The sequence below is a fragment of the Oncorhynchus nerka genome, linkage group LG10 (genome assembly GCF_034236695.1).
Source record: "Oncorhynchus nerka isolate Pitt River linkage group LG10, Oner_Uvic_2.0, whole genome shotgun sequence".
Lineage (NCBI taxonomy): Eukaryota > Metazoa > Chordata > Actinopteri > Salmoniformes > Salmonidae > Oncorhynchus > Oncorhynchus nerka.
The window spans coordinates 59,667,743-59,691,716 of NC_088405.1; the positions used below are offsets into that span (position 1 = coordinate 59,667,743).

General features: G+C 44.9%; 3 protein-coding genes across 7 annotated transcripts in view; 1 reads left to right on the top strand and 2 right to left on the bottom strand.

Annotated features, from left to right (window-relative positions):
- The window catches only part of nf1b (neurofibromin 1b), a 78,096-nt gene that overhangs the window by 22,665 nt on the left and 31,457 nt on the right, over positions 1–23,974 (top strand). For 3 of the 5 annotated variants that reach the window (XM_029670741.2, XM_029670743.2, XM_029670744.2), the window contains exons 21-35: positions 8–147; positions 261–383; positions 521–604; positions 717–833; positions 960–1,141; positions 1,459–1,670; positions 1,911–2,072; positions 2,306–2,409; positions 2,674–2,809; positions 3,139–3,201; positions 4,904–5,062; positions 11,231–11,328; positions 11,444–11,590; positions 13,032–13,178; positions 13,321–13,431. In XM_029670741.2, coding sequence (XP_029526601.1) covers positions 8–147; positions 261–383; positions 521–604; positions 717–833; positions 960–1,141; positions 1,459–1,670; positions 1,911–2,072; positions 2,306–2,409; positions 2,674–2,809; positions 3,139–3,201; positions 4,904–5,062; positions 11,231–11,328; positions 11,444–11,590; positions 13,032–13,178; positions 13,321–13,431 — 1,985 coding nt within the window. The remainder of the gene's footprint in view (positions 1–7; positions 148–260; positions 384–520; positions 605–716; positions 834–959; positions 1,142–1,458; positions 1,671–1,910; positions 2,073–2,305; positions 2,410–2,673; positions 2,810–3,138; positions 3,202–4,903; positions 5,063–11,230; positions 11,329–11,443; positions 11,591–13,031; positions 13,179–13,320; positions 13,432–23,974) is intronic. The other 2 variants (XM_029670742.2, XM_029670746.2) reach the window with 1 other exon arrangement.
- LOC115135725 (oligodendrocyte-myelin glycoprotein-like) lies at positions 17,918–20,557 on the bottom strand. Its single transcript, XM_029670747.2, has 2 exons — positions 20,333–20,557; positions 17,918–19,351 (listed from the first exon to the last, which is right to left on the bottom strand). The coding sequence occupies exons 1-2, from the start codon at positions 20,476–20,478 to the stop codon at positions 17,998–18,000; spliced, it is 1,500 nt and encodes a 499-aa protein (XP_029526607.1). The 5' UTR covers positions 20,479–20,557; the 3' UTR covers positions 17,918–17,997.
- LOC115135726 (uncharacterized) lies at positions 21,472–23,532 on the bottom strand. Its single transcript, XM_029670748.2, has 2 exons — positions 23,393–23,532; positions 21,472–22,850 (listed from the first exon to the last, which is right to left on the bottom strand). The coding sequence occupies exon 2, from the start codon at positions 22,844–22,846 to the stop codon at positions 22,049–22,051; it is 798 nt and encodes a 265-aa protein (XP_029526608.1). The 5' UTR covers positions 22,847–22,850; positions 23,393–23,532; the 3' UTR covers positions 21,472–22,048.

The following is a 23,974-nucleotide window of genomic DNA, read 5'->3' on the forward strand; positions in this document are numbered from 1 at the left end:
TGTTTAGGTCCCAATCAATGATACCAACACCCAGTTTGTGGAGCAGACGATCGCCATCATGAAGAACCTACTGGACAACCACACTGAGGGCAGCTCAGAGCACCTGGGACAGGCCAGCATAGAGACCATGATGCTCAACCTGGTCCGGTAAATGCCACCCCTCCTGTCCTCTCCTCTATCCCGACCATGAGAATGTTGGTGAGCTGCTGTGAGCCCACTGCGCACTCTCATCCTCCACATGCCCTGTGTTGTGTTGGCAGGTATGTGCGTATCCTAGGCAACATAGTGCATGCCATCCAGATCAAGACCAAGCTGTGCCAGCTGGTGGAGGTGATGATGGAGAGACGAGACGACTTGTCCTTCTGCCAGGAGATGAAGTTCAGGTGAGAATGTTCTGCAGTTTTGACTGTCTGTCAAACTGTACTGTCCAGGTTTACTGCAAGATATTGATACGGAGTAATAAAAAAACCGTGTCATTTAGTTGACATACTGTAAAGCAATGTCCATTCATCCCTGGCAGGAACAAGATGGTGGAGTACCTGACAGACTGGGTGATGGGCACCTCAAACCAAGCGGCTGACGATGACGTCAAGTGTCTTACCAGGTACTGTTCTACTACCCCCTGCTTGGATTGTACCCCCCTAACACACCTGATGTGAACATGACCTCTGTGACCTCTAACCCCTAATCTACACCCTGTGATGTGTGGTATACAGGGACCTGGACCAGGCCAGTATGGAGGCGGTGGTGTCTCTGCTAGCTGGCCTGCCCCTCCAGCCTGAGGAGGGAGATGGAGTGGAACTGATGGAGGCCAAGTCCCAGCTCTTCCTCAAGTACGCCAGCCAAGCTCCACTACTATTGCATTTTATTACTTCTGTACATCATAATTCTCCAGAAAGCAAAGTCTGGCATCATTACTCCCACTAGCTTTGTAGTGATTGTGTGTGTCCTCCTCCCAGGTACTTCACCCTGTTCATGAACCTGCTGAATGACTGCAGTGAGGTGGAGGATGATGGGCAGCAGGTGGCAGGGAGGAAGAGGGGCATGTCCCGACGTCTGGCCTCCCTCAGACACTGCACCGTCCTGGCCATGTCCAACCTCCTCAACGCCAACGTGGACAGCGGCCTCATGCACTCCATCGGTCAGTCTGGAAGCCTAACATAGGAACTTATCAGGAATGAAGCTTGGGCTCGCTCTTTGGTTGGCTGCTTCATGTGTCCCTGTTTTTTAAAGTGCTTCACTGCACATGCGAAAGAAGATTGACAGTGGAAGTGGCTTTAATGGGATCTCTGTGAATTACATCTAATTCCTCATTAGTGTAGGGTCGTTAAAACGATACTTGCCCATGTTCAATGATATTCCCTCTTGTCCCACATAGAGAGAAATGCATTATCTTACCTATTGCGCTCTCTCTTGCGTTCTCTCGGTGTGTGTGTGTGTGTGTGTGTGTGTGTGTAGGTCTGGGCTACCATAAGGACCTGCAGACTCGGGCCACCTTCATGGAGGTGCTGACTAAGATCCTGCAGCAGGGAACAGAGTTTGACACACTGGCAGAGACTGTGCTGGCAGACCGCTTCGAGAGGCTGGTAGAGCTGGTCACCATGATGGGAGACCAGGGAGAGCTGCCTATCGCCATGGCTCTGGCCAACGTAGTGCCCTGCTCCCAATGGGTATGCAGTCTACTCACCACCCACTGTCCTTTCTGTGTGACCTATCATCTTGACCCTGGTGTTAGATCTGGCAGTGTAAATGGAATAACATTTAACGCAAATGGTTTCCTACTGTTCATAGGTGTGAATATGAATGTCAGTGTTGTGTTAGTGATGTGTAGACTGTGGGTGTCGGAGTGGGAGCTGTGTCACTAACGGTGTGATCTCTAAGTGATTTTCTCCCCTCCTGTCCCCTGTCAGGATGAGCTGGCGCGGGTGCTGGTGACTCTGTTTGACTCGCGCCACCTCCTTTACCAGCTGCTGTGGAACATGTTCTCCAAGGAGGTGGAGCTGGCAGACTCCATGCAGACTCTGTTCAGAGGAAACAGTCTAGCCAGCAAGATCATGACCTTCTGCTTTAAGGTACACAACATGACTGGCTAGGTGCCCAGTCCTGTCCTGATCAACCCAGGAAAGAAAGTGTGGTTGAGCTCTTTTACGACTATGCAAAATACCTGCTCTCTGACAAGGGTCATGACACAATATGGTCTTAGGCTTTCAAAGACGCGTGGCGCCTGCTTTCTAAAATGAGTTCTAGTTTAGGTTGTCAGTGTGTTTATGCCTGTGTCCACCCCTCCCTCCCTCTGCTGTTTCAGGTGTACGGGGCCACGTACCTGCAGAAGCTGCTGGAGCCTCTCCTCAAAGGGGTCATCACTTCCCCAGAGTGGCAGCTCATCAGCTTCGAGGTGGATCCCACCAGGTAACCTACCCCACAGACACTATTCAACTCATTCGCCCACTTTGTTTTCCAGCTGTGCTATTTTAAACCAAGACAGCACTGCTTGTCAATTAACTGATAATCTGCTTGTTTTGATTTCAGTTAGGACCTTTGGAAAATGTTACGATTCTCGGCAACATGGAAGAAATGTTGCATTGTCCCATGCTCTCTTGCTGTCTCTGATTATGACTGACTGGTTCTGTGTCTCTGGTTATGGCTGACTGGTTTCCATGTCTCCGGCTGCAGGCTGGAGCAGAGTGAGATCCTGGAGGAGAACCAGAGGAACCTGCTGCAAATCACCAACCGCTTCTTCCTGGCCATCATCAACTCCTCCACAGAGTTCCCCCCTCAGCTGCGCAGTGTCTGTCACTGCCTGTTCCAGGTATGTATTAGAACCCTCAAGTCCCAACTCTAACCCACTCCACCGGCTGGAAACCCTCATCTGACTGACAGGGTAGGGTTCCTTTTATCTCAGGAATTATCTGAGCTTTTTCTGCAGTGGTCACCATTTCTGTTTCCAGGGTGGTTATTATGAACTAGGTAAATGTACATCACAAGGTAAGCTTTGATGGCATAGGAATCATTTGCACTTTTGTGCAGGTTCTGTATACGAAAGCAGTAGTATTTGTGCAGGTTCTGTATACGAATGTAGTAGTTTGTGGTGTGTGTATGTTTGTGGTGACTTTTTTTGTGCCCATCTCTGTTCTGTAGGCAACTTGCCACTCTCTACTGAATAAAGCCACAGTTAAAGAGAAAAAGGAAAGCAAAAAAGCAGTAAGTTCAGAGAACGTTCTCCCTGGCCACTCTGTTGAAAGAAAGGGAAGGCCTCTTGCTCTTCTATCACCTTAAACTACTTTATACTTCCGCCCTCCTTACAATCACCACCTGAAATCCCACTACTAATACTTTTACTTCCAAACAAGTTTCTCTCGGTTTCAATGTACGCTCACCACAAACTGGTGGGACTGTTGTAGCTACAATGTTCCTATCCACTGCTCCTCTGGTCTCTTAATGGTGTGAGTTTTTTGGGGGTTGGTGTTTGAAAGGAGTTTGGGAGTCTATGATAAGGGGCTTGTATTGCAGGTCACGGAGCACTTTGGTAGATAGTTGTGTGGTGCTACTCTGTGTCCTGGGATCCACTCCTGGAATTCCTTATCATTCCTGGAATTTGGAACACTTGTGAAGACCTAAGGTTTCTGTGCCGGTCAGTACTAGCTATGTTTGGCAGTGCAGAAAGATGTCCACCCCAGGGGTGATCTGATGACCACACCCTCAGTTCCCTCTACTGCATTTATATATATATATATTTTATTTTATTTTATTTAATCATTATTCTGTATTTGTATTTAATTATTATATTTAATTTGACCTCCTTTTTTCTCTCAATTTTGTGATATCCAATTGTTCTATCTAACGGACTCGGGAGAGGCGAAGGTCAAGAGCCGTGCGTCCTCTGAAACACGACCCCGGCAAGCCGCACTGCTTCTTGACACAACGCCTACTTAACCTGGAAGCCAGCCGCACCAATGTGTCGCAGGAAACACCGTACACCTGACGACCGTGTCAGCGTGCAATGAGCCCGGCACGTCACAGGAGTGGCTAGAGCACGATGGGACAAGGAGAACTCGGCTGGCCAAAACCTCCCCTAACCCGGATGACGCTGGGCCAATGTGTGCCGCATCATGAGTCTCCCGGTCGGGACCGGCTGCTGCACAGCCTGGGATCGAACCAGGATCTGTAGAGATGCAGTGCCTTAGACCGCTGCGCCACTCGGGAGGCCCCCTCTACTGCATTTACCTTTATCTGAAACGAACAATGAAGTGAGCTAGCAGCTTGTAATCATGAGTAGTTGTGTCTCCTTCATCGGTTGAGATGTCATATTGGCATCATGGTTAATATTGCTAGCGGTCAATATCCTGTGTTCATGGGACTGAGCAGTAAGCTGTAGAGGCCTGGTAATTGGCTGACCTTTAATCTAATACTGCAGGCTGTTAATAACAGCTTGTGGTGTTGCAGCAGCAATGAAACAATTATTTTCATCTTACAGCCTAGTAATTCCTTTGCTGCGATCCCCCTTTTAAAATACACTTGTGTTACAGCTGATGACATTTCAGTATGCAGACATGCAAAACGTTTGTTCAGTTCAGGCGAGGGATTTAACTGAACCTTGCCCAGTGCTTTCTCAGTAGCGTACAGTATCAAGTCTACACTAGTAGTTAGGACTGGTCTAAGATTCTCCTCTCCCCTTTATCTAGATTTCCAGGCGCCTTGCTTTCCTTTTTAATCTCTAACTCAGTTTTGAAGCGGGCCTAGTTGTGTGAATGTGGTTTGCTGGTGACGTGGCCATCTTGTGTCCTCTAGCCTGTGGAATACTTTCTCCTCCATTCGATCTGCTCCAACCCATGCCCTCTCCCTCTCTCTAACAATGAATCCTCCCCTGTTCTTACCCTCCCTCCTCCAACACCCTCACATTCAGGTGGTCAGCCAGCGTTTCCCCCAGAACAGCATAGGGGCAGTGGGTAGTGCCATGTTCCTACGTTTCATCAACCCTGCCATAGTGTCACCCTATGAGGCGGGCATCCTGGATAAGAAACCTCCTCCCAGGATAGAGAGGGGATTGAAGCTCATGTCCAAGGTAAGAGGACAGGACACCCAGGCCTCATATACAATATGGCTAAACACTATGTGACCGGATTCAGCATCGTAGGCATTTGACACTATTTCCTAGTTCACAGTAGGGCTGTTAAAAAAATAAATAAGCGCTAATATGCCTTAATTACAAACTTGGAGCTGATTGTGGACTACAGGAGAAGGCGGGCTGAACAGGCCCCCATTAACATTGACGGGGCTGTAGTGGAGCGAGAGTTTCAAGTTCCTTGGTGTCCACATCACCAACTAACTATTATTGTCCAAACACACCAAGACAATCCTGAAAACTGCACGACAACACCTTTTCCCCCTCTGGAGACTGAAAAGATTTGGCATGGGTCCCCAGATCCTCAAAGTTCTACAGCTGCACCGTGCAACTGCTCGGCATCTGACCGTAAGGCGCTACAGAGGGTAGTGGCCAAGCTCTCTGACATCCAGGACCTATATATTAGGTGGTGTCAGAGGAAAACCCCCAAAATTGTCAGACTTCAGTCACCCAAGTCATAAACTGTTTTCTTTGCTACCGCACGGCAAGCAGTACTGGAGCGCCAAGTCTAGGACCAAAAGGCTCCTTAACTTCTTGCGTCGAGCCAACCCGGATCCGGGATCATGACTACAGCCTCAAGGCCATTACCATAACGCAACGTTAACTATTCATGAAAATCGCAAATGAAATGAAATCAATATGCTAGCTCTCATGCTTAGCCTTTTGTTAACAACACTGTCATCTCAGATTTTCAAAAATATGCTTCTCTACCATAGCAAAACTAGCATTTAGCATTAGCATTTAGCGTTAGCATTTAGCGTTAGCATCACCAGGCAACATTTTCACAAAAACCAGCAAAAACATTCAATAAATCATTTACCTTTGAAGAACTTCGGATGTTTTCAATGAGGAGACTCTCAGATAGCAAATGTTCAGTTTTCCTGAAAGATTATTTGTGCAGGAGAAATCGGTCCGTTTTCTGCGTCATGTTTGGCTACCAAAAAAACCCCGAAAAATTCAGTTATAAAAACGCTGAACTTTTTCCAAAATAACTCCATAATATCGATTGAAACATGGCAAACGTTGTTTAGAATCAATCCTCAAGGTGTTTTTCTACATATCTCTTCAATGATGTATCGTTCCTGGAAGTGTGCTTCTCCCTCTGTATCGCATGGTAAAAAAAGTGCCACTGAGAATTGCGCACCAATTTAGACAAAGGACACCGAGCGGACACCTGGCAAATGTAGTCTCTTATGGCCAATCTTCCAATGATATGCCTACAAATACGTCACAATGCTGCAGACATCTTGGACGAACGGCAGAGAGCAATAAGCTCGTTCACGGCACATTCACAGCCATATAAGGAGACGATAGTAAAACAGAGCTTCAAAAATTCAGCTCATTTCCTGTTTGATGTTTCATCTTGGTTTCGCCTGTAGCATCAGTTCTGGGGCACTCACAGATAATATCTTTGCAGTTTTGAAAACGTCAGTGTTTTCTCTCCAAAGCTGCCAATTATATGCATAGTCGAGCATCTTTTCGTGACACAATATTGTGCTTATAACGGGCACGTTTTTTTAATCCAATAATGACATAGCGCCCCCATAGGTTGAAGAGGTTAACAGATTCTACCCCCAAGTCATAAGATAGAAGAACAAAGTAATCAAATGGCCACCAGACTATTTACCTTGACCCACCCCATTTGTTTTTACACTGGTGCTACTCACTGTTTATTATCTATTGTATGCATAGTCACTTCACCCCTACCTACATGTACAAAGGACCTCAACTAACCTGTACAGCCGCGCATTGACATGGTACCGGTACCCCCCCCCCCCTGTATATAGCCTCACTATTGTTATTTCATTGTGTTACTTACTTTAGTTTATTTGCGGAGGCTGCAGGGGTGCGTGCTACACCACTGCATAAGTTAAGTTTAGCTATGAGGAATCTAAGACGTATCAAGAAAATGATATCCAGCTCAGGGCTCCAGCTACTCTTTCGGTTTGCTAACTTGCTAGCTAAGTGGCGAGATGTCAAGGTTACGCTTCTTGGTTACAGCAGTGACATTCAATCCCGTTCTGGATCAAGATCCCTGTTGCCTAAATAGTTTTGTGCGTCCCCAAAATGCGTATAAGTACACTAAACAAAAATATAAACGCAACATGCAATAACTTCAAAGGTTTTACTGAGTTACAGTTCACATGAGGAAATCAGTCAATTTAAATATTCATTAGGCCCTAATCTATGGATTTCACATGAATTGGAATACAGATATGCATCTGTTGGTCACAGATACCTTAAAAAAAAAAGGTATGGGAGAAAACCAGTCAGTATCTGGTGTGACCATCATGCGGTGCGACACATCTCCTTCGTATGGAGTTGACTGTGTCTTGTGGAATGTTGTCCCACTCATCTTCAATGGCTGTGCGAAGTTGCTGGATATCAAATCAGATGTTATTTGTCACATGCGCCTAATACAACAACTTACCGTGTAATGCTTACTTACAAGCCCTTAACCAACAACGCAGTTTAAAAAAAAAGAGCTTAGAAAATATTTACTAAATAAACAACATTTGAAATATAAAAAAGTGACCCACTAAAATAACTGCTATATATGGGGTAGTGGTACAGAGTCAGTGTGCGGGGGTACAGGATAGTAATGAGGCTATATACAGGGGGTACCGGGTCAGTGTGCTGGGCTACAGGTTAGTAATGAGGCTATATACAGGGGGTACCGGGTCAGTGTGCTGGGCTACAGGTTAGTAATGAGGCTATATACAGGGGGTATTGGTACCGGGTCAATGTGCGGGGGTAGAGGTTAGAGGTAATTTGTACATGTAGGTAGGGGTGAAGTGACTGCATGTATAATAAACAGTGAGTAGTAGCAGTGTACAAAACAAAGGGGACTGGAATGCTCTATTGTCCATGTCGATCCCGAGCATCCTTAACATGCTCAATGGGTGTCCTGCCTGAGTATGCAGGCCGTGGAAGAACTGGGACATTTTCAGCTTCCAGGAATTGTGTACAGATCCTTGTGACATGAGGTGATGGGGGCGGATGAATGGCACGACAATGGGCCTCGAGCTCGTCACATTATCTCTGTGCATTCAAATTGCCAACGATAAAATGCAATTGGGTTCATTGTCCGTAGCTTATGCTTTCCCATACCATAACCCCACCACCGACCATGGAGCACAACGTTGACATCAGCAAACCGCTCGCCCACACGATGCCGTAAACGCTGTCTGCCATTTCGGTTTCCTGTACAGTTGAAACCGGGATTAATCCGTGAAGAGTACACTTCTCCAGTGAAGGTGAGCATGTACCTGCTGAAGTTGGTTACAACGCACAACTGCAGTCGGGTCAAGACCCTGGTGAGGATGACGAGCTTGCAGATGAGCTTCCCCGAGACGTTTTCTGACAGTTTGTACAGACATTCTTCGGTTGTGTAATCCCACAGTTTGACCAGCTGTCCGGTTGGCTGGTCTAAGACCGTCCCGCAGGTGAAGAAGCCGGATGTGGAGGTCCTGGGCTGGCGTGGTCTGCGGTTGTGAGGCCGGTTAGACGTACTACTAAATTCTCTAAAACGATGTTGGAGGCAGTTTAAGTAAGAGAAATGAACATTCATTTCTCTGCCAACAGCTCTGTTGGACATTCCTGCAGTCAGCATGCCAATTGCACGCTCCCTCAAAACTTGAGACATCTGTGGCATAGTGTTGCGTGACAAAACTGCACATTTTAGAGTGGCCTTTTATTGATCCTAGTTCAAGGTGCAGCTGTGTAACGATCATGCTGTTTAATCAGCTTCTTGATGTGCCACACCTGTCAGGTGGATGGTTTATCTTGGCAATGGAGCAAGTATGTGCAAAGCTGTCATTGGCAAAGGGTGGCTATTTGAAGATTCTCAACTATAAAATATTCTTTGATTTATTACTACATGATTCCATATGTGTTATTTCATAGTTTTGATGTCTTCACTATTTTACAATGTAGAAAAGCCCTTGAATGAGTAGGTGTTCTAAAACATTTGACTGGGGGGGGTGTGTGTGTGTGTGTGTACAGTGCCCTCAAAGTATTCAGACCACCTTACTTTTCCCACATTTTGTTAGGTTACAGCCTTATTCTAAAAATGCATTCAATAAAAAAGAAATCCTCACCCATCTTCACACAATACCCCATAATGACAAAGCAAACAGGTTTTTAGAACTTTTTAGCAAATGTAATAAAAAATACCCTATTTACATACAGTGTAAGTATTCAGACCCTTTGCTATGAAACTCGAAATTGAGCTCAGGTGCATCCTGTTTCCGTTGATCATCCTTCAGATGTTTCTACAACTTGATTGAAGTCCACCTGTGGTAAATTAAATTGATTGGACATGATTTGGAAATGCATGCACCTGTCTATATAATGCCCCACAGTTGACAGTGCATGTCAGAGCAAAAACCATGCCATGAGGTCGAAGGAATTGTGTCGAGGCACAGATCTGGGGAAGGGTACCAAAACATTTCGGCAGCATTGAAGGTCCCCAAGAATGTAGTGGCCTCCATCGTTCTTAAATGGAAGAAGTTTGGAACCACCAAGACTCTTCCTAGAGCTGGCCGCCTGGCCAAACCTGAGCATTTGGGGGAGAAGGGCCTTGGTCAGGGAGGGGACCAAGAATCCGACCAAGAACCTGATGGTCACTCTTACAGAGCTCCAGAGTTCCTCTGTGGAGATGGTAGAACCTTCCAGAAGGACAACAACCTCTGCAGCACTCCACCAATCAGGCCTTTATGTTAGAGTGATCAGACAGAAGCCACTCCTTATTAAAAGGCACATGACAGCCCGCTTGAAGTTTGCCAAAAAGCACCTAAAGAGTCTCAGACCATGAGAAACAAGATTCTCTGGTCTGATGAATCCTAGATGGAACTCTTTGGCCTGAATGCCAAGCATCACGTCTGGAGGAAACCTGACACCATTCCTATGGTGACGCATGGTGGTGGCAGCATCATCCTGAGAGGATGATTTTCAGCTGCAGTGACTGGGAGACCAGTCAGGATCGAGGGAAAGATGTACAGAGAGATCTTTGATAAAAACCTGCTCTAGAGCACTCAGGACCTCAGACTGGGGCAAAGGTTCACCTTCCAACAGGACCTCGTTCCTAAGCACACAGCCAAGACAATGCAGGAGTGGCTTCGGGACAAGTCTCTGAATGTCCTTGAGTGGCCCAACCAGAGCCCAAACTTGACCCCGATCGAACATCTCTGGAAAGACCTCAAAATAGCTGTGCAGCGACGCTCCCCACCCAACCTGACGGAGTTTGATGGATCTGCAGAGAAGGATGGGAGAAACTATAAATACAGGTGTACCAAGCTTGTAGCATCACACCCAAGAAGACTCAATGCTGTAATCGCTGCCAAGTGTGCTATAACAAAGTACTGACTAAAGGGTCTGAATAATTATGTAAATGTGATATTTCCAGTTTTTTGTTTTTAATAAATTAGCTAACATTTCTAAAACCCTGTTTTTGCTTTGTCATTATGGGTTATTGTGTGTAGATTGAGGGGAAAAAACTATTTCATCCATTTCAGAATACGGTTGTAAGTCAAGAGTTCTGAATGCTTTCCGATGGCACTGTATGTACAGTTATTTTTGTTGAAATAGTGCACATTCAGGAATACTGTGTACCCCGGTATGGTACAGAAACGATATGACACTATGAAATGCCATTCTGACTCATATGTTTACATGTGAATCATTAAAGTCACCCGGAAGGTTGCTAGACTAGTACCCGGAAGGTTGATAGATCGAATCCCTGAGCTGACAAGGTAATAATCTGTCGTTCTGCCCCTGAACAAGGCAGTTAACCCACTGTTCCTAGGCCGTCGTTGTAACTAACAATTTGTTCTTAACTGAATCGCCAGGTTAAAAAAAGTTATTGGGGCTACAGCTTAAGAGGATGAGAACGATGAATGGGTGTAAACTAAGAAAATATATAATTTAAGGGCTTTTTCTCCTACTTGTCTCAAATTCTTCGTTTCATTATTTTACACTTTTATAAAATGTTAAAATAGTCAGTCTTGAAAATTTGGTAAGCTCACCTTCCTGAATTCAGTCACATATGGTGTATTCTATTTGAGGATCTTGCCTTGTTGTTGACATGTTTTTATTTATCTCTTCCAGATCCTGCAGAGCATTGCCAACCATGTTTTATTCACCAAAGAGGAGCACATGAGGCCTTTCAATGACTTTGTCAAAAGCAACTTTGATGCAGCTAGAAGGTATGATAAAATAAGGATCTCTTCCCTCACTGAAACCTATTGGATGTTTTTATTGGATACTCATTAACCTATCAGGCCTAGCTGAATCTTGTTCATTTGTCCTTTTGTGTTGTAGGTTTTTCCTGGACATTGCATCAGACTGCCCTGCCAGTGACTCCGTCAACCACAGCCTGTCCTTCATCAGTGATGGCAATGTTCTGGCCCTGCACCGGCTGCTGTGGAACAACCAGGAGAAGATAGGACAGTACCTCTCTAGCAACAGGTGAGTGGGTTGAACAGTCCAACAGAGTTGTGTTGTATTGCTTGGGACGACTTCGATGTTATAAGAGCTATATCTGTTTCTATGTAAGATTGTAAGACAGTGGCCCAGCCTACCATAGTCAAATGTTTATTCACAAGAACGTTCTGAAGTCCACAATACAAAGACATCCATTTTATACCGGCGCACATACTTCCACACAAACAGTAGGTATCCTGCGCACATACTGTCTCCCTACTGTTAGTAATTAAATGTGTAGATGGGTGAGCCGGTCAAGGATCGATTCAGACAAAGTGGTAAATTGTAATGACAAGCGACAGTTTATTTCAGAGTGAAGATATCTAGTACAGCGTAATTACGGCTCCTCCGTTAGTTCGTATGGAACAGCAGGCAAAGAGAGCGTTAACAGTCAGGACAACCCTTATATGTGGAACAGGAAGTAGGTTGATTCTAGTAGATCGGATCTTTGGATTGGTTCAGGCTGGGTGTAGTCTGTAGTCTTCCGCCATTGGCTCAGTTGTCTGTCCGTCATCGTAGAATCCTCTTCGGGCCTGTCTGTTCTTGGTCACACAATGTTCGACTAGAGAGGAGATTATGTGTGTGCGCTGGTTTTGGCAGTTAGTGTAATGCGGGAGCTATCCTGTAGGGGACCCCACAGGCTTTACTGTGAAAATACGTTGCTATGTGTTGTCTCAGTTATAACAATGCAATAGCCATATATTTAGCAGTAGGTTGGTCTCCTGCATAAGAAATAGCAATTCTCTACACTACCCAGCCGACATAGATTACAGAGACCGTAAGAAGCACTCCCTGGTGAGGCCGTGAGACCAAATCTCTGTGGCCCCGAATTTTGCTCAGACAGTCTGTGTTTAAGATACTATAGAGACATATTGTACAGATATATTGTTTTACTGACTAAAACTACACACATCATTAATTTTATGATTCTAATCAATTTCATACAATTATATGGTTTCAGGGTTGAGTATTCTAATCATTCATTTAAACATATAAATACCATTAACAAAGATGTTTTACATAACCCAGATCTTTAGGATGAACTGAAGCCCACATTTGTTTACACCAATCTGATAAGCCCAGCTCACATGAAACGTTGTTTGAAACTATTGTACACCTCTGTACCTGCTGCGTGTGGGAGAGGCTTATAAGAGTAGACTGGATCAAATCAAATTGTATTTGTCACATGCGCTGAATACAACAGGTTACAGTGAAATGCTTACTTACAAGCCCTAAACCAACAATGCAGTTTTAAGAAAAATAAGTGTTTAGTAAAAGATGGATAAGTTTAAAAAAAATACAAATAATAATTAAAGAGCAGCAGTAAAATAACAGTAGCGAGGTTATATACAGGGGGTATTGGTACAGTGTCATTGTGCGGGGAGTACACGTCTGTCGTGCTAACCACTTCCTTGTTCTTCTTCAGGGATCACAAGGCAGTAGGGAGACGGCCGTTTGACAAGATGGCCACCCTCCTAGCCTACCTGGGGCCCCCAGAGCACAAACCTGTCGCTGACACCCACTGGTCCAGCCTCAACCTCACCAGCTCCAAGTTTGAAGAATTTATGACAAGGTACACACATCAAATTATTATTAATCACATAGATCTCACTGTCACAAGCCGGTCTCATAAAACTGGATATGATAGTATCTGAGGCAGGGGTTGTTTTATTAGTACTCTAAAAGTACCTCCGATCTTGTATTTGCTGCCTCAGACACCAGGTACACGAGAAAGAGGAGTTCAAAGCCCTGAAGACCCTCAACATCTTCTACCAGGCTGGCACCTCCAAGAACGGCAACCCTGTCTTCTACTACATCACACGCAGGTGAGAACTGCAGACTGTCACATTTCAACAGAGTAACAAAATGCTCTATTCACTTCATCATGATGCATTTATTCAGAAACATTGATGCTGGAAACATTTTAAAACGAGGCATTGAGTTGGAGCACTCAACAATAAAAGGCATAGATTAATTTATTTTAGCTCACCTTAATCCATTGTACAGATGAGAACAGGTGACTGACGTTTCGACGTCAAGCGGATTGTCTTTCTCAGTGACTCGACAGTTGCACTTAGGCCACTAGGCTATAAATAGGAGCTATTTAGACACAACAATGTAAGAAAATAATGTTTCAAGGTAAATGGCAAATTAATACCAATAATAGGAGATCATGTCTGGTTAATCAATAGCATGCCTTGTTAATCAATATGGAATCATGAAATAAGCAAAAAAGTGTTAAACAAATCAAAATATATTTTAGATTTGAGATTCTTCAAAGTAGCCACCCTTTGCCTAGATGACAGCTTTGCACACTCTTGGAATTCTCTCAACCAGCTTCATGAGGTGGAATGCATTTCAATTAAAAGGCCTTGTTAAAAGTTAATTTGTGGAATTTCTTTCCTTAATGCATTTGAGCCAATCAGTTGTGTTGTGACAAGGTAGGGGTGGTATACAGAAGATGGTAAAAGACCAAGCCCTTATTATGGCAAGAACAGCTCAAGTAAGCAAAGAGAAATGACATTCCATCATTACTTTAACACATGAAGGCCAGTCAATCTGGAAAATTTGATCATTTCTTTTGTGTCACTGGCTTACACACAATATCCCATAATGTCAAAGTGGAATTATGTTTTTGGAAATTTGACAAATTAATAACAAATGAAACGCTGAAATGTCTTGAGCCAATAAGTATTCAACCCTTTTGTTTTGGCCTAAATCATTTAAGGAGTAAAAATGAGCTTAAGTCATATAATACGTTGCATGGACTCACTCTGTGTGTAATAAGTGTTTAACATGATTTTTGAATGACTACCTCATCTCTGTACCTCACACATACATTTGTCTGTTAGGACCCTCAGTCAAGCAGTGAATTTGAAACAGATTCAACCACAAAGACCAGGGAAGTTTTCCAATGCCTCGCAAAGAAGGGTACTTATTGGTATGTGTGAAAATCCCTTGGAGTATGGTGAGGTTATTGTTCACACTTTGGATGGTGTATCAATACACTCAGTCACTAGAAAGATACAGGCATCCTTCCTAACTCAGTTGCCTCAGTGGAAGGTCAATGGTGACTTTAAAACAGAGTTTAAAAAAATATGGCTGTGATAGGATAAAACTGAGGACGGATCAACAACCTTGTAGTTACTCCACAATACTAATTTAATTGACAGAGTGAAACGAAGAAAGCCTGTACAGAAAATAAAATATTCCAAAGCATGCATCCTGTTTGCAACAACACACTAAAGTGATACTGCAAATAAATGTGGCAAAGCAATTCACTTTTTTTCCTGAATACTAAGTGTTATGTTTGGGGAAAATCCAATTCAACACATTACTGAGTACCACTCTTAATATTTTCAAGCATAGTGGTGTCTGATTCATGTTATGGGTATGCGGCAGTGGCTGTGACGTAGTGGTTAGAGCGTTGGACTAGTAACCAGAAGGTTGCAAGTTCAAACCCCCAAGCTGACAAGGTATATATATCTGTTGTTCTGCCCCTGAACAGGAACCCACTGTTCCGAGGCCGTCATTGAAAATAAGAATTTGTTCTTAACTGACTTGCCTAGTTAAATAAATGTAAATGCTTGTAATTAAGGACTGGAGTTTTTCAGGATAAAAAAAATTACTGCTTTCCACCAGACATTGGGAGATGCATTAACCTTTCAGCAGGACAATAACCTAAAACCCAAGGCCAACTCTATACTGGAGTTGCTTATCAAAATCTTCCTGAGTATTCGAGTTACAGTTTTGACTTAAATCTGCTTGAAAATCTGTGGCAAGACCTGAAAGTGGTTGTCTAGAAAGGATCAACAACCAATTTCACAGAGCTTGAAGAATGTTTTGAAAAGAATAATGGGCAAAGGTTGCACTTCCAGGTGTGGAAAGCTCTTAGAGATTTACACAGAAAGACTGCTTTTACAAACCCTCTCACCTGCAGTGGTTTGTGAACAAAGTAAACCCTCTCACAGTAGTGTGAATACTCATGTAAATGAGATTTCTGTATTTCATTTTCAATAAATTCAACTATTTCTAAAAACACGTTTTCAATTTGTCATTATGGGATATTGAATCCATTTTGAATTCAGGGTGCAATGCCACAAAGTGTGGAATATAAGTCAAGGGGTATGAATACTTTCTGAAGGCACTGTATGTAGTCTATTTTTTTTGTACCTGTGTGGCATAGGATGTGAAGTCTGAAACCACTTGAAGCTGGGATGTCCCTCCTTCCATTTCATTTGTTCTTCCGACTGTCCATCAACTTCTGTCTGAACCCTACGTCACAGCCACAGACAAAGCACATGCCTGCCATCCTTACATCGTAGTGCAGAAGGAGAGAGTGGTCACTATTGTATACTCAGAGATCGATTTATAGCCATTCATCTAAATGATTTCCTAGATTTTTAAAGCAGCACTTTCTCTTTGTCATAGATGGAAAAGATTACGAGTTCAGGAATCCAAGCCAGAGCTCTGTGTGACGTTCACAGCGATGGGGGAAGACAGTTTTGTTGAATAGGAAATGCATCATATGATATTTTTCTATTTGTACTATGTACTTGAGCTGGTGTCCCCAAAAGTGACTACACCTCAGCAATTTATAACTATTTTTACCAGAAAGGTTAGATTTGAACAGCCTTACTAGTTATTGTTTATGGCCCTCTCATGCTGGATAGTTGTTTTCAGGGGTTACGTAGATTACACATAGTTACATTTATGAAGTTAAGGTCGCTGTACATTTTAAATAACTGACTTGAATGCAAGTACATTTATCACAATTAACATCTCACCAATTATAACAACAGGACCACCAGCACCATTCAAAGATCTCTGCCACTTACCTGTTGCTATGAGCAAAGTAAACCCTCTCACCTGCAGTGGTTTATGAGCAAAGTAAACCCTCTCACCTGCAGTGGTTTATGAGCAAAGTAAACCCTCTCACCTGCAGTGGTTTATGAGCAAAGTAAACCCTCTCACCTGCAGTGGTTTATGAGCAAAGTAAACCCTCTCACCTGCAGTGGTTTATGAGCAAAGTAAACCCTCTCACCTGCAGTGGTTTATGAGCGGCAGGGTAGCCTAGTGGTTAGAGCGTTGGACTAGTAACCGGAAGGTTGCAAGTTCAAAGCCCCGATCTGACAAGGTACAAATCTGTCATTCTGCCCCGGAACAGGCAGTTAACCCACTGTTCCTAGGCCGTCATTGAAAATAAGAATTTGTTCTTAACTGACTTGCCTAGTTAAATAAAGGTAAAATAAATAAATAAATGAGCAAAGTAAATCCTGTCACCTGCAGTAGTTTGTGAACAACAAAAACCCTTTCCCCTGCAGTGGTTTGTGAACAAAGTAGACCCTTTCCCCTGCAGTGGTTTGTGAACAAAGTAAACCCTCTCACCTGCAGTGGTTTGTGAACAAAGTAAACCCGCAGTGGTTTGTGAACAAAGTAAACCCTCTCACCTGCAGTGGTTTGTGAACAAAGTAAACCCTTTCCCCTGCAGTGGTTTGTGAACAAAGTAAACCCTTTCCCCTGCAGTGGTTTGTGAACAAAGTAAACCCTCTCACCTGCAGTGGTTTGTGAACAAAGTAAACCCTTTCCCCTGCAGTGGTTTGTGAACAAAGTAAACCCTCTCACCTGCAGTGGTTTGTGAACAAAGTAAACCCTCTCATCTGCAGTGGTTTGTGAACAAAGTAAACCCTCTCACCTGCAGTGGTTTGTGAACAAAGTAAATCCTCTCACCTGCAGTGGTGAAGATTGTAGAAGAGCCAACAGTTTGGGATGAGGGGTTTTATTGTACCTGGCTAATGACATCATTATTTTTGTTGAGCCTTTCCAATTGAAATTCACAATGCTGTCTCTACCTGAGATCCACTCATCCACTCATCTACTCACTCACTCACTCACTCACTCACTCACTCACTCACTCACTCACTCACTCACTCACTCACTCTCTCTCACTGTGGTGCCAATAGAAACAAAGGTACAGTATGGTGCCACCTGCTGCTGAGTCAAGGTCATAGCCTATAGAATGTTTGGAAATAACTTGTTTAATAGTCAAGAAACAGGCAAACACATCTCGGAGGTGAAGTACGGGCCATTAAGGAACTATTAAAAGTTAACGATGAAAACAGAGTTATGCACATAGTGAATAGCAAAACTTTATTTTTCAACATCCCAATAATGATGTGTACGGTGGTAGACTGGTAGTGTAAAATGTACATCGATGCTACCTGTGCATGTCATATGTTATTGATTAGTTTGAGAGATGTGTAAGTGTTTGACACAGTATTCAGAATGGTAAGAAAACAGAATGTTGGTTTAATGACACTCATTCGTGTATGTTCGTGCAGTTGTCCAATAGACTGACAAGGACATTAACTCCAGACATTTTAATTTAACTTTCAGAGAACGTACAGGGTGAGAGTCAGGAGGAGCCACAGGTTCAGTACTAGTGGGAGTGTTGACCTGGCGCTGGGGGTTGGGCTGGTGTTGTGGTCCGGGGAGCCACCCTGGTTGGCCCTCTTGACACTCCTGGTGCGGAGGGTGGCCGTTCTCCTTGGGATGGTAGAGGGGTTGTTCGTGGTGAAGGCTGCATCTGTAGTGTAGATGCTGTCAGTAGTAAAGGTTGTGTCTTTTATGAAGGTGTCGTCTGTGGTTGACGTGCTGCTTTCGGTGTGGGACCTGTCAGTGGGCAGGGTGGAAATGGCCAGTGGGGTTGAAGTGAACGGGTAGTGGTCTGTGAAGAGGTTGTTGTTCTCTGGTCCAATGGGGCGTCCTGGGGCTCTCCTGGTGTGGAGCTGGGTGTTGAGCAGGGCAGACTTGGACAGGTACCAAGGCCACCTGGTGAGGGCCTCTGGGGGAGGAGGGTGGCTCCTCTCCTCCTGAGTACCAGCAGCCAGGGGAGGCTGAGTGTAGGAGGCAAAGTGCCATCCTCCAGTCCTGGCCGGGTGGGGCTCTCCACAGACAGGGTTAGTGTGGCAGGGACAGCCAAGCACGCGGGTGGACGTGTGCTGGAGCCAGGCCAGCAGGTGGGTGATGTTGGTCTGGTGCTCACAGGCCCAGGGGTTGTCCCCCAGGGAGAGGAGGCTCAGGCTGCCCAGCTGGCTGAAGGCCTCAGGGCCCACAGAGGAGAAGCGGTTGGAGTGCAGGTAGAAGGTGGTCAGCCTGGACATCCGATTCAGAGTGCCAGGCAGGATCTGCACCAGGGAGTTGTGGGACAGGTCTACGGTCTCCAAGCTGGCTGGCATGTTGGTGGGCACGGTCCAGAAGTGGTTGTTGCTGAAGTTGAGCAGGCGTAGGCTGGTCAGGGTGTTGTTGATGAACACGGCCCGCTCCAGCTTGTTGTTGGACAGGTCTAGGACCCGCAGGTTCCACTGGTAGGCCGTGTCATTCTTGTCCAGTAGGTGGATGTGGTTGGCTGCAGCGTGGAGCTCCCACAGTGCCTTTGGCAGGGCGGTGGGCAGGCGGACCAGCCTGTTGTGGGACAGGTCCAGGGTGCGGAGGTGGGCGAAGGTACTCAGCTGGCCATCCAGGTCATGGATACGGTTGTGAGACAGGTTGAGGGAGTGCAGGTTGTGCTGCAGGCCCAGGGGCAGCGTCCTCAGGCCCCTCCAGGAACAGTCCACCTCTCTGTGGCTGCGGTTACAGGTACACATGGGGGGGCAGACAGCCAGGGCCTGGAGACACAGCAGCATCAACAGCCATAGCATGGCCACACAGTGGGGAGGGCCACTGTGGGGCATCAGTAGCACACGCCTTGAAACACAGGAGGAATGGGTTAGAAACATGATGGCAAACCCACTTTATTAGCTAGGCTACATATCAGCAGCATCTAGTAGTAAAACCTTATTATAGTCCACGTAGGTAGAAGACCAAGAACTAGCAGTGTGAATGAATGAGAGGCAGACTGCACCAGTAGTGGAGTAGAGGCTGCTGAACTGACTAGAGACCACAGTTCAGATCTAATTCTCTCCCATTCTGCTCTGCCCCTCTCGCTCCCATTCTGCTCTGCCCAACTCTCTCCCATGGAGGATCCTTAATATCTGGCACATGGAGGCAGTACATGCACTGTACCAACATGACTGTGACCTCAAAAATTATGCAGGTATAGGAATCAGGCAGTGTGTGTAGAGATGCACTCAGTCAGTCACAGTGCTGCAGATATACCTTCTCCAGCATGCTCATGCATGCAACACAGTATGTGAGTAGGGTTTAAACGTTTGTCTTTAACGCCTACAGTCCGGGACCTATTTATTTAGGGAGTTCCACCATCCTCCCTAGCAACAGACTAGTGGGCAGTGTCATGCTTTGACTACAATGGCTTGTAGATTGTTTTGAAGAGGATGTTCTGATTGGCTTGGGTTATTAGTCTGTAGGGGATACCTTTTTAGAAGATGGTTGTAGTTCACTTGAGGTGGGAATTCCCTGCTGTCCCATTTCACTGATGTTAATTAGCCTGTTCGATATATAGCCCAGTTAGTCAGTGTCAGCTATTGAGCAGGGAGTTGTTCTTACTAGAACAGGCTGACTAGATGGGTTTTATAAATGACTATGGAGAGGACGGAGACACCGGACAGTCCCACAGCAAGCCAGAGTCAGAGAGGATGTATTGTGAGCAGTGCAGATATTGTTACTGTAGCACCACGGTCATGTATGTAAGGTTGTGTGTGTGTGTGCATTGCTACTTTCTTGTTTTTCTATTTGATACCATCGGTGTGCGAGAGTAGAGACACTCACCTTTTCCTCATCTTTGCATTCCAGTCTCTCCTCTCCTCTGTGGTCCCCAGCCCAGGCTGAGCTCCTGCCTTTGTCTCCTGAAACACTGGAGTGGCTGCTGCAATGCTGATGAGGGATTTTCCTGGGTTTGACCGGTTGTCGCTCATTCACTGTTTTTAACGCCCTCTTCCTTTTCCCTCCTTACCTTCTGAGGCTGTTTTGTCCCCTGGTTTTGTCCTGCATCTCTCTTTCTTCTCTGGAGGATGGACTGTTAGGAGGATATGTCTCTTCTTCTGTCCTTTAGGTTCAGTGATGCAGGGAGCATTAAACAGTGTAAGCTCCTACTGCTTGAGCAGCCACTGCCGACTCTGTGCAGGCAAGAGTGTGTGTGTCTTGGGGAGGGGGAAAGTGGGAGGGGTGTAGGAGAAGAGTAGAGGGATGCAGAGCGGCTCATAGCTATTGATGACTGAGGAGCTGGGGGCTGCTGATGCCAATGTTTCATAATCACTATCCTTTTACTCATTCAAATAAATCTCTTCCTCTCTCTCTCTCTCTCCCACACCTTCCTCTTTCCATTTATCTGTATTAAGCTACCAATACAATTCCACTGACTCACTGCACCATGGAAGTGAATTGATTTTATGGCACAGCAATGTTTTTCATATTTACTATAATAGTTATGTACCTAATTTGAAGCCCCCCCCCCTACAAATATTGCTGTAATGGAAAACCTTTGAATTTGGATTGATGTTGGTGTCAGTATTATGTCATCACAGACAACCCATTTTAGACTTGGCATGCAATACATCCAAGCATTCATCATGTTGTCAGCCATAAGTAGCTGAATAATTATCTGGGAAAGACGCTGGGAACACAAAGAAGGGATCCGTGGCGGTGTGGAAGTTCAGAATGTGGTTTTGTGCTGCTTCGTTGTTTTATTCCCTCTCTGGTCAGTGAAAACAGGGCATTCTTTGAGAGCCCAGTGGTACTGCCCAGCAGAGACTGACTCGCTCTGCTTACTAATGCCCAGCCTCACACGCTCTGTAATGGATGGTCTTGCACACTCTCTCTCTCTCTCTCTCTCTCTCACTCACACACACACATTTAGCTGTCTCTCAGACACACTCTGTGTAGCAGAGAAGCACTCAGGAAGCACTTGACAAGGTGTCGTAATTCTTTATTGGTGTATACAAAGGATAGATGGAGCTAGAGTAGAAACATTTGAATTCTTCTTTACTGTAGAGAAAAGGACCAAGAAAGTGATGTTGAATTGTAGTAATACATTGTGAGTGTTTCTGGAAGAGCTTTGATGCTTAAAATCCTCTAAACGCAGTCTCTCTACTTGACCTGATTACTACAGTTCAGTGGTGGTTGGTTCTGCTTTTGTCATATTAACAGCATTTCTATTGCATTTACAATGTCTAAAAAAGTGAGGGAAATGTGAAATGTGACAACAAGCAAGCTGTGAATATATCCACTAGACAAAATAGGAGTCAGTTCCTCTGATCAGTGACACGAGGAATGCTCTACATTTGAACAAATACTTATTTTTGTTTTTCAAAAATACAAATGAAAAAAAGCTACTGTGGTATTGAAAAATCACTCTATTTGTCTACGCAAACACCTGTCAGTGCGAAAGCAGATGGTCTCTTTAGGGCATGTCAATAGAAGCTGTTGTATAAAACTGTGCTGTACCAATCAGTATGTGTTCTGAGAAGGTCACCATGAGTGCGCACCTCACCCCACCACCACATCACTGGAGGCCTGGGAGGAAGAAGAGGCTGTTGTGGCTGCGGGGTCAGAGGGCTCTGCAGGCTGGTTGGTGGTGACTGGGCTCTCCTGGCTGGGGGTCGCCGCTCCATTTTCAGCACTTCCTGACGTGACGTTAGCTGTGGCTGCCTCCTCTTTCTTCTTGGGCTTGGCTTTCGCCGTCTCATCTTTCCCTTGCTCCTTGACTGACTTCTCTGGCTCCTCTTCCTTGCCCCTCTGCCCCTCCTGCGTCTGTCTGAGCTCTGGCATCATCAGGCTGGTCTCACTGGGCTCAGAGCCAGGCCTCTCCTTGGTCTTCTGCCCAGTGCCCCAGTGCCCAGAACCACTCTCCAGGTCTACGTTGCTACGGGTAGGGTGGCTGCTGATGGTGCTGCTACGTAGCTGGTGCTTCAGGTGGAACACCTGGTATAACAGCACCACGGTGGAGACCAGCAGGACGGTACACAGGACCACCAGGCAACCCGTCACTATCAGCAGGATGGTGCCATCCATCTCCTTAAACAGACACTTAAACAGACAGTCGGCACAGGGATTGGGATGGGCCTTAGTATTGGCTCTGGATGGTGTGTTGGTGGTTGCTGGGATGTTGGTGGTTGCTGGGATGTTGGTTGCAGATGTTGCCCAAGTGGAGTGTGTAGGTGAGGTTTGATTTGTTGCTGTGGTTAAACCTGTAGGTACAGATGGTCCCATGGTTGTTTCAGGGCTAGCCCCATATCCCATTAGTACTACACTGTACAGCAAGAGGCAGACGCGGGAGCCATTCATATTTCTAATGGGGAAGAGTGAGAAAAAGAGTGAGCTTGACTGGTGACTCTCAGAATGTATAATATGATCTTAATTTGTGCTTGTTTTTTTTGTAACAGTTCCTATTGTGATTTCATGTGTGAGTCAGTTTCCATACTGTCTGTTTCAATCAGCAGTCTGAGATCAACGCTCTCATCTGAGATTTCACGTCTTGATTAATTTGAACCATTATTCATTTGTTTTGCCCAGAATATATTTTAGATCATTGACGATCAATGTTCACTTCCAGTTTAGACCAGCGCATTTTTTTTAAATGTACTGATATTATGCAATTTCTATCTCCCAGAAAATGTAGCTCAAGCGATTCTGGTCAATATAGACCATAACCTATACATTCTGGTCAATATAGACCATAACCTACACATTCTGGGTATGATGAACAAAATCTCACTGTTGAATTTCCTTATAGTTAGATTCTCAAAATAATAGACTATACAATTTTTTATTTTTTTGAATGACTATTTCCAAACTTTTTTTCTCTTCTTAAGTATGTTTAATGTCACTTACCTTGACGGAGTTGACAAGTTTGTTTGTGGTACTTCGTAACACGGGAGAAGCCAGCCAAGATTTTAAAAAACAGCCGTATGTGTGAGAAATGTTCTAAAAAAGAAATGTCTGGGGGGGAAGGGGTGTGAGAGAAGCCTTCATCAGGCTCGCACAGTAATGATATGTTTCCTGTACCGCTCTCACTTCTCCTTTTGCTGCTTTATTTGAAGCTAACGGTAACTTCCAAAATAACGGAAACACTTGAGTAAACGAAGGATATAAAGTATATTGAAAGCCCTTGAATCCACACAGGTGTGCTTCCTGATTTAATTAAGCAATTAACACCCCATCATGCTTAGGGTCATGTATAAAAATGCTGGGCAGGCCATTATTTTCCCCATTATTTTGGCTACCATGGCTATGTCCCCATCCACGGGTCACTGAATGGTTTGATGAGCATATGGCATGGCTTTCGCAGTCACCAGATCTCAATCCTATTGAACACTTATGGGAGATTCTGGAGCCGCGACTGAGACAGTGTTTTCCACCACCATCTACAAAACACCAAATGATGGAATTTCTCATGGAAGAATGGCGTCGCAT

Excerpts from the sequence above, each read along its gene's own strand:
- LOC115135726 (XM_029670748.2), bottom strand. The coding sequence starts at position 22,846 with ATGAATGGCTCCCGCGTCTGCCTCTTGCTGTACAGTGTAGTACTAATG.
- LOC115135725 (XM_029670747.2), bottom strand. The coding sequence starts at position 20,478 with ATGAGCGACAACCGGTCAAACCCAGGAAAATCCCTCATCAGCATTGCA. Across the intron at positions 19,352-20,332 it reads AATGCAAAGATGAGGAAAAG|GCGTGTGCTACTGATGCCCC; the intron begins GTGAGTGTCTCT and ends CTGTGTTTCAAG.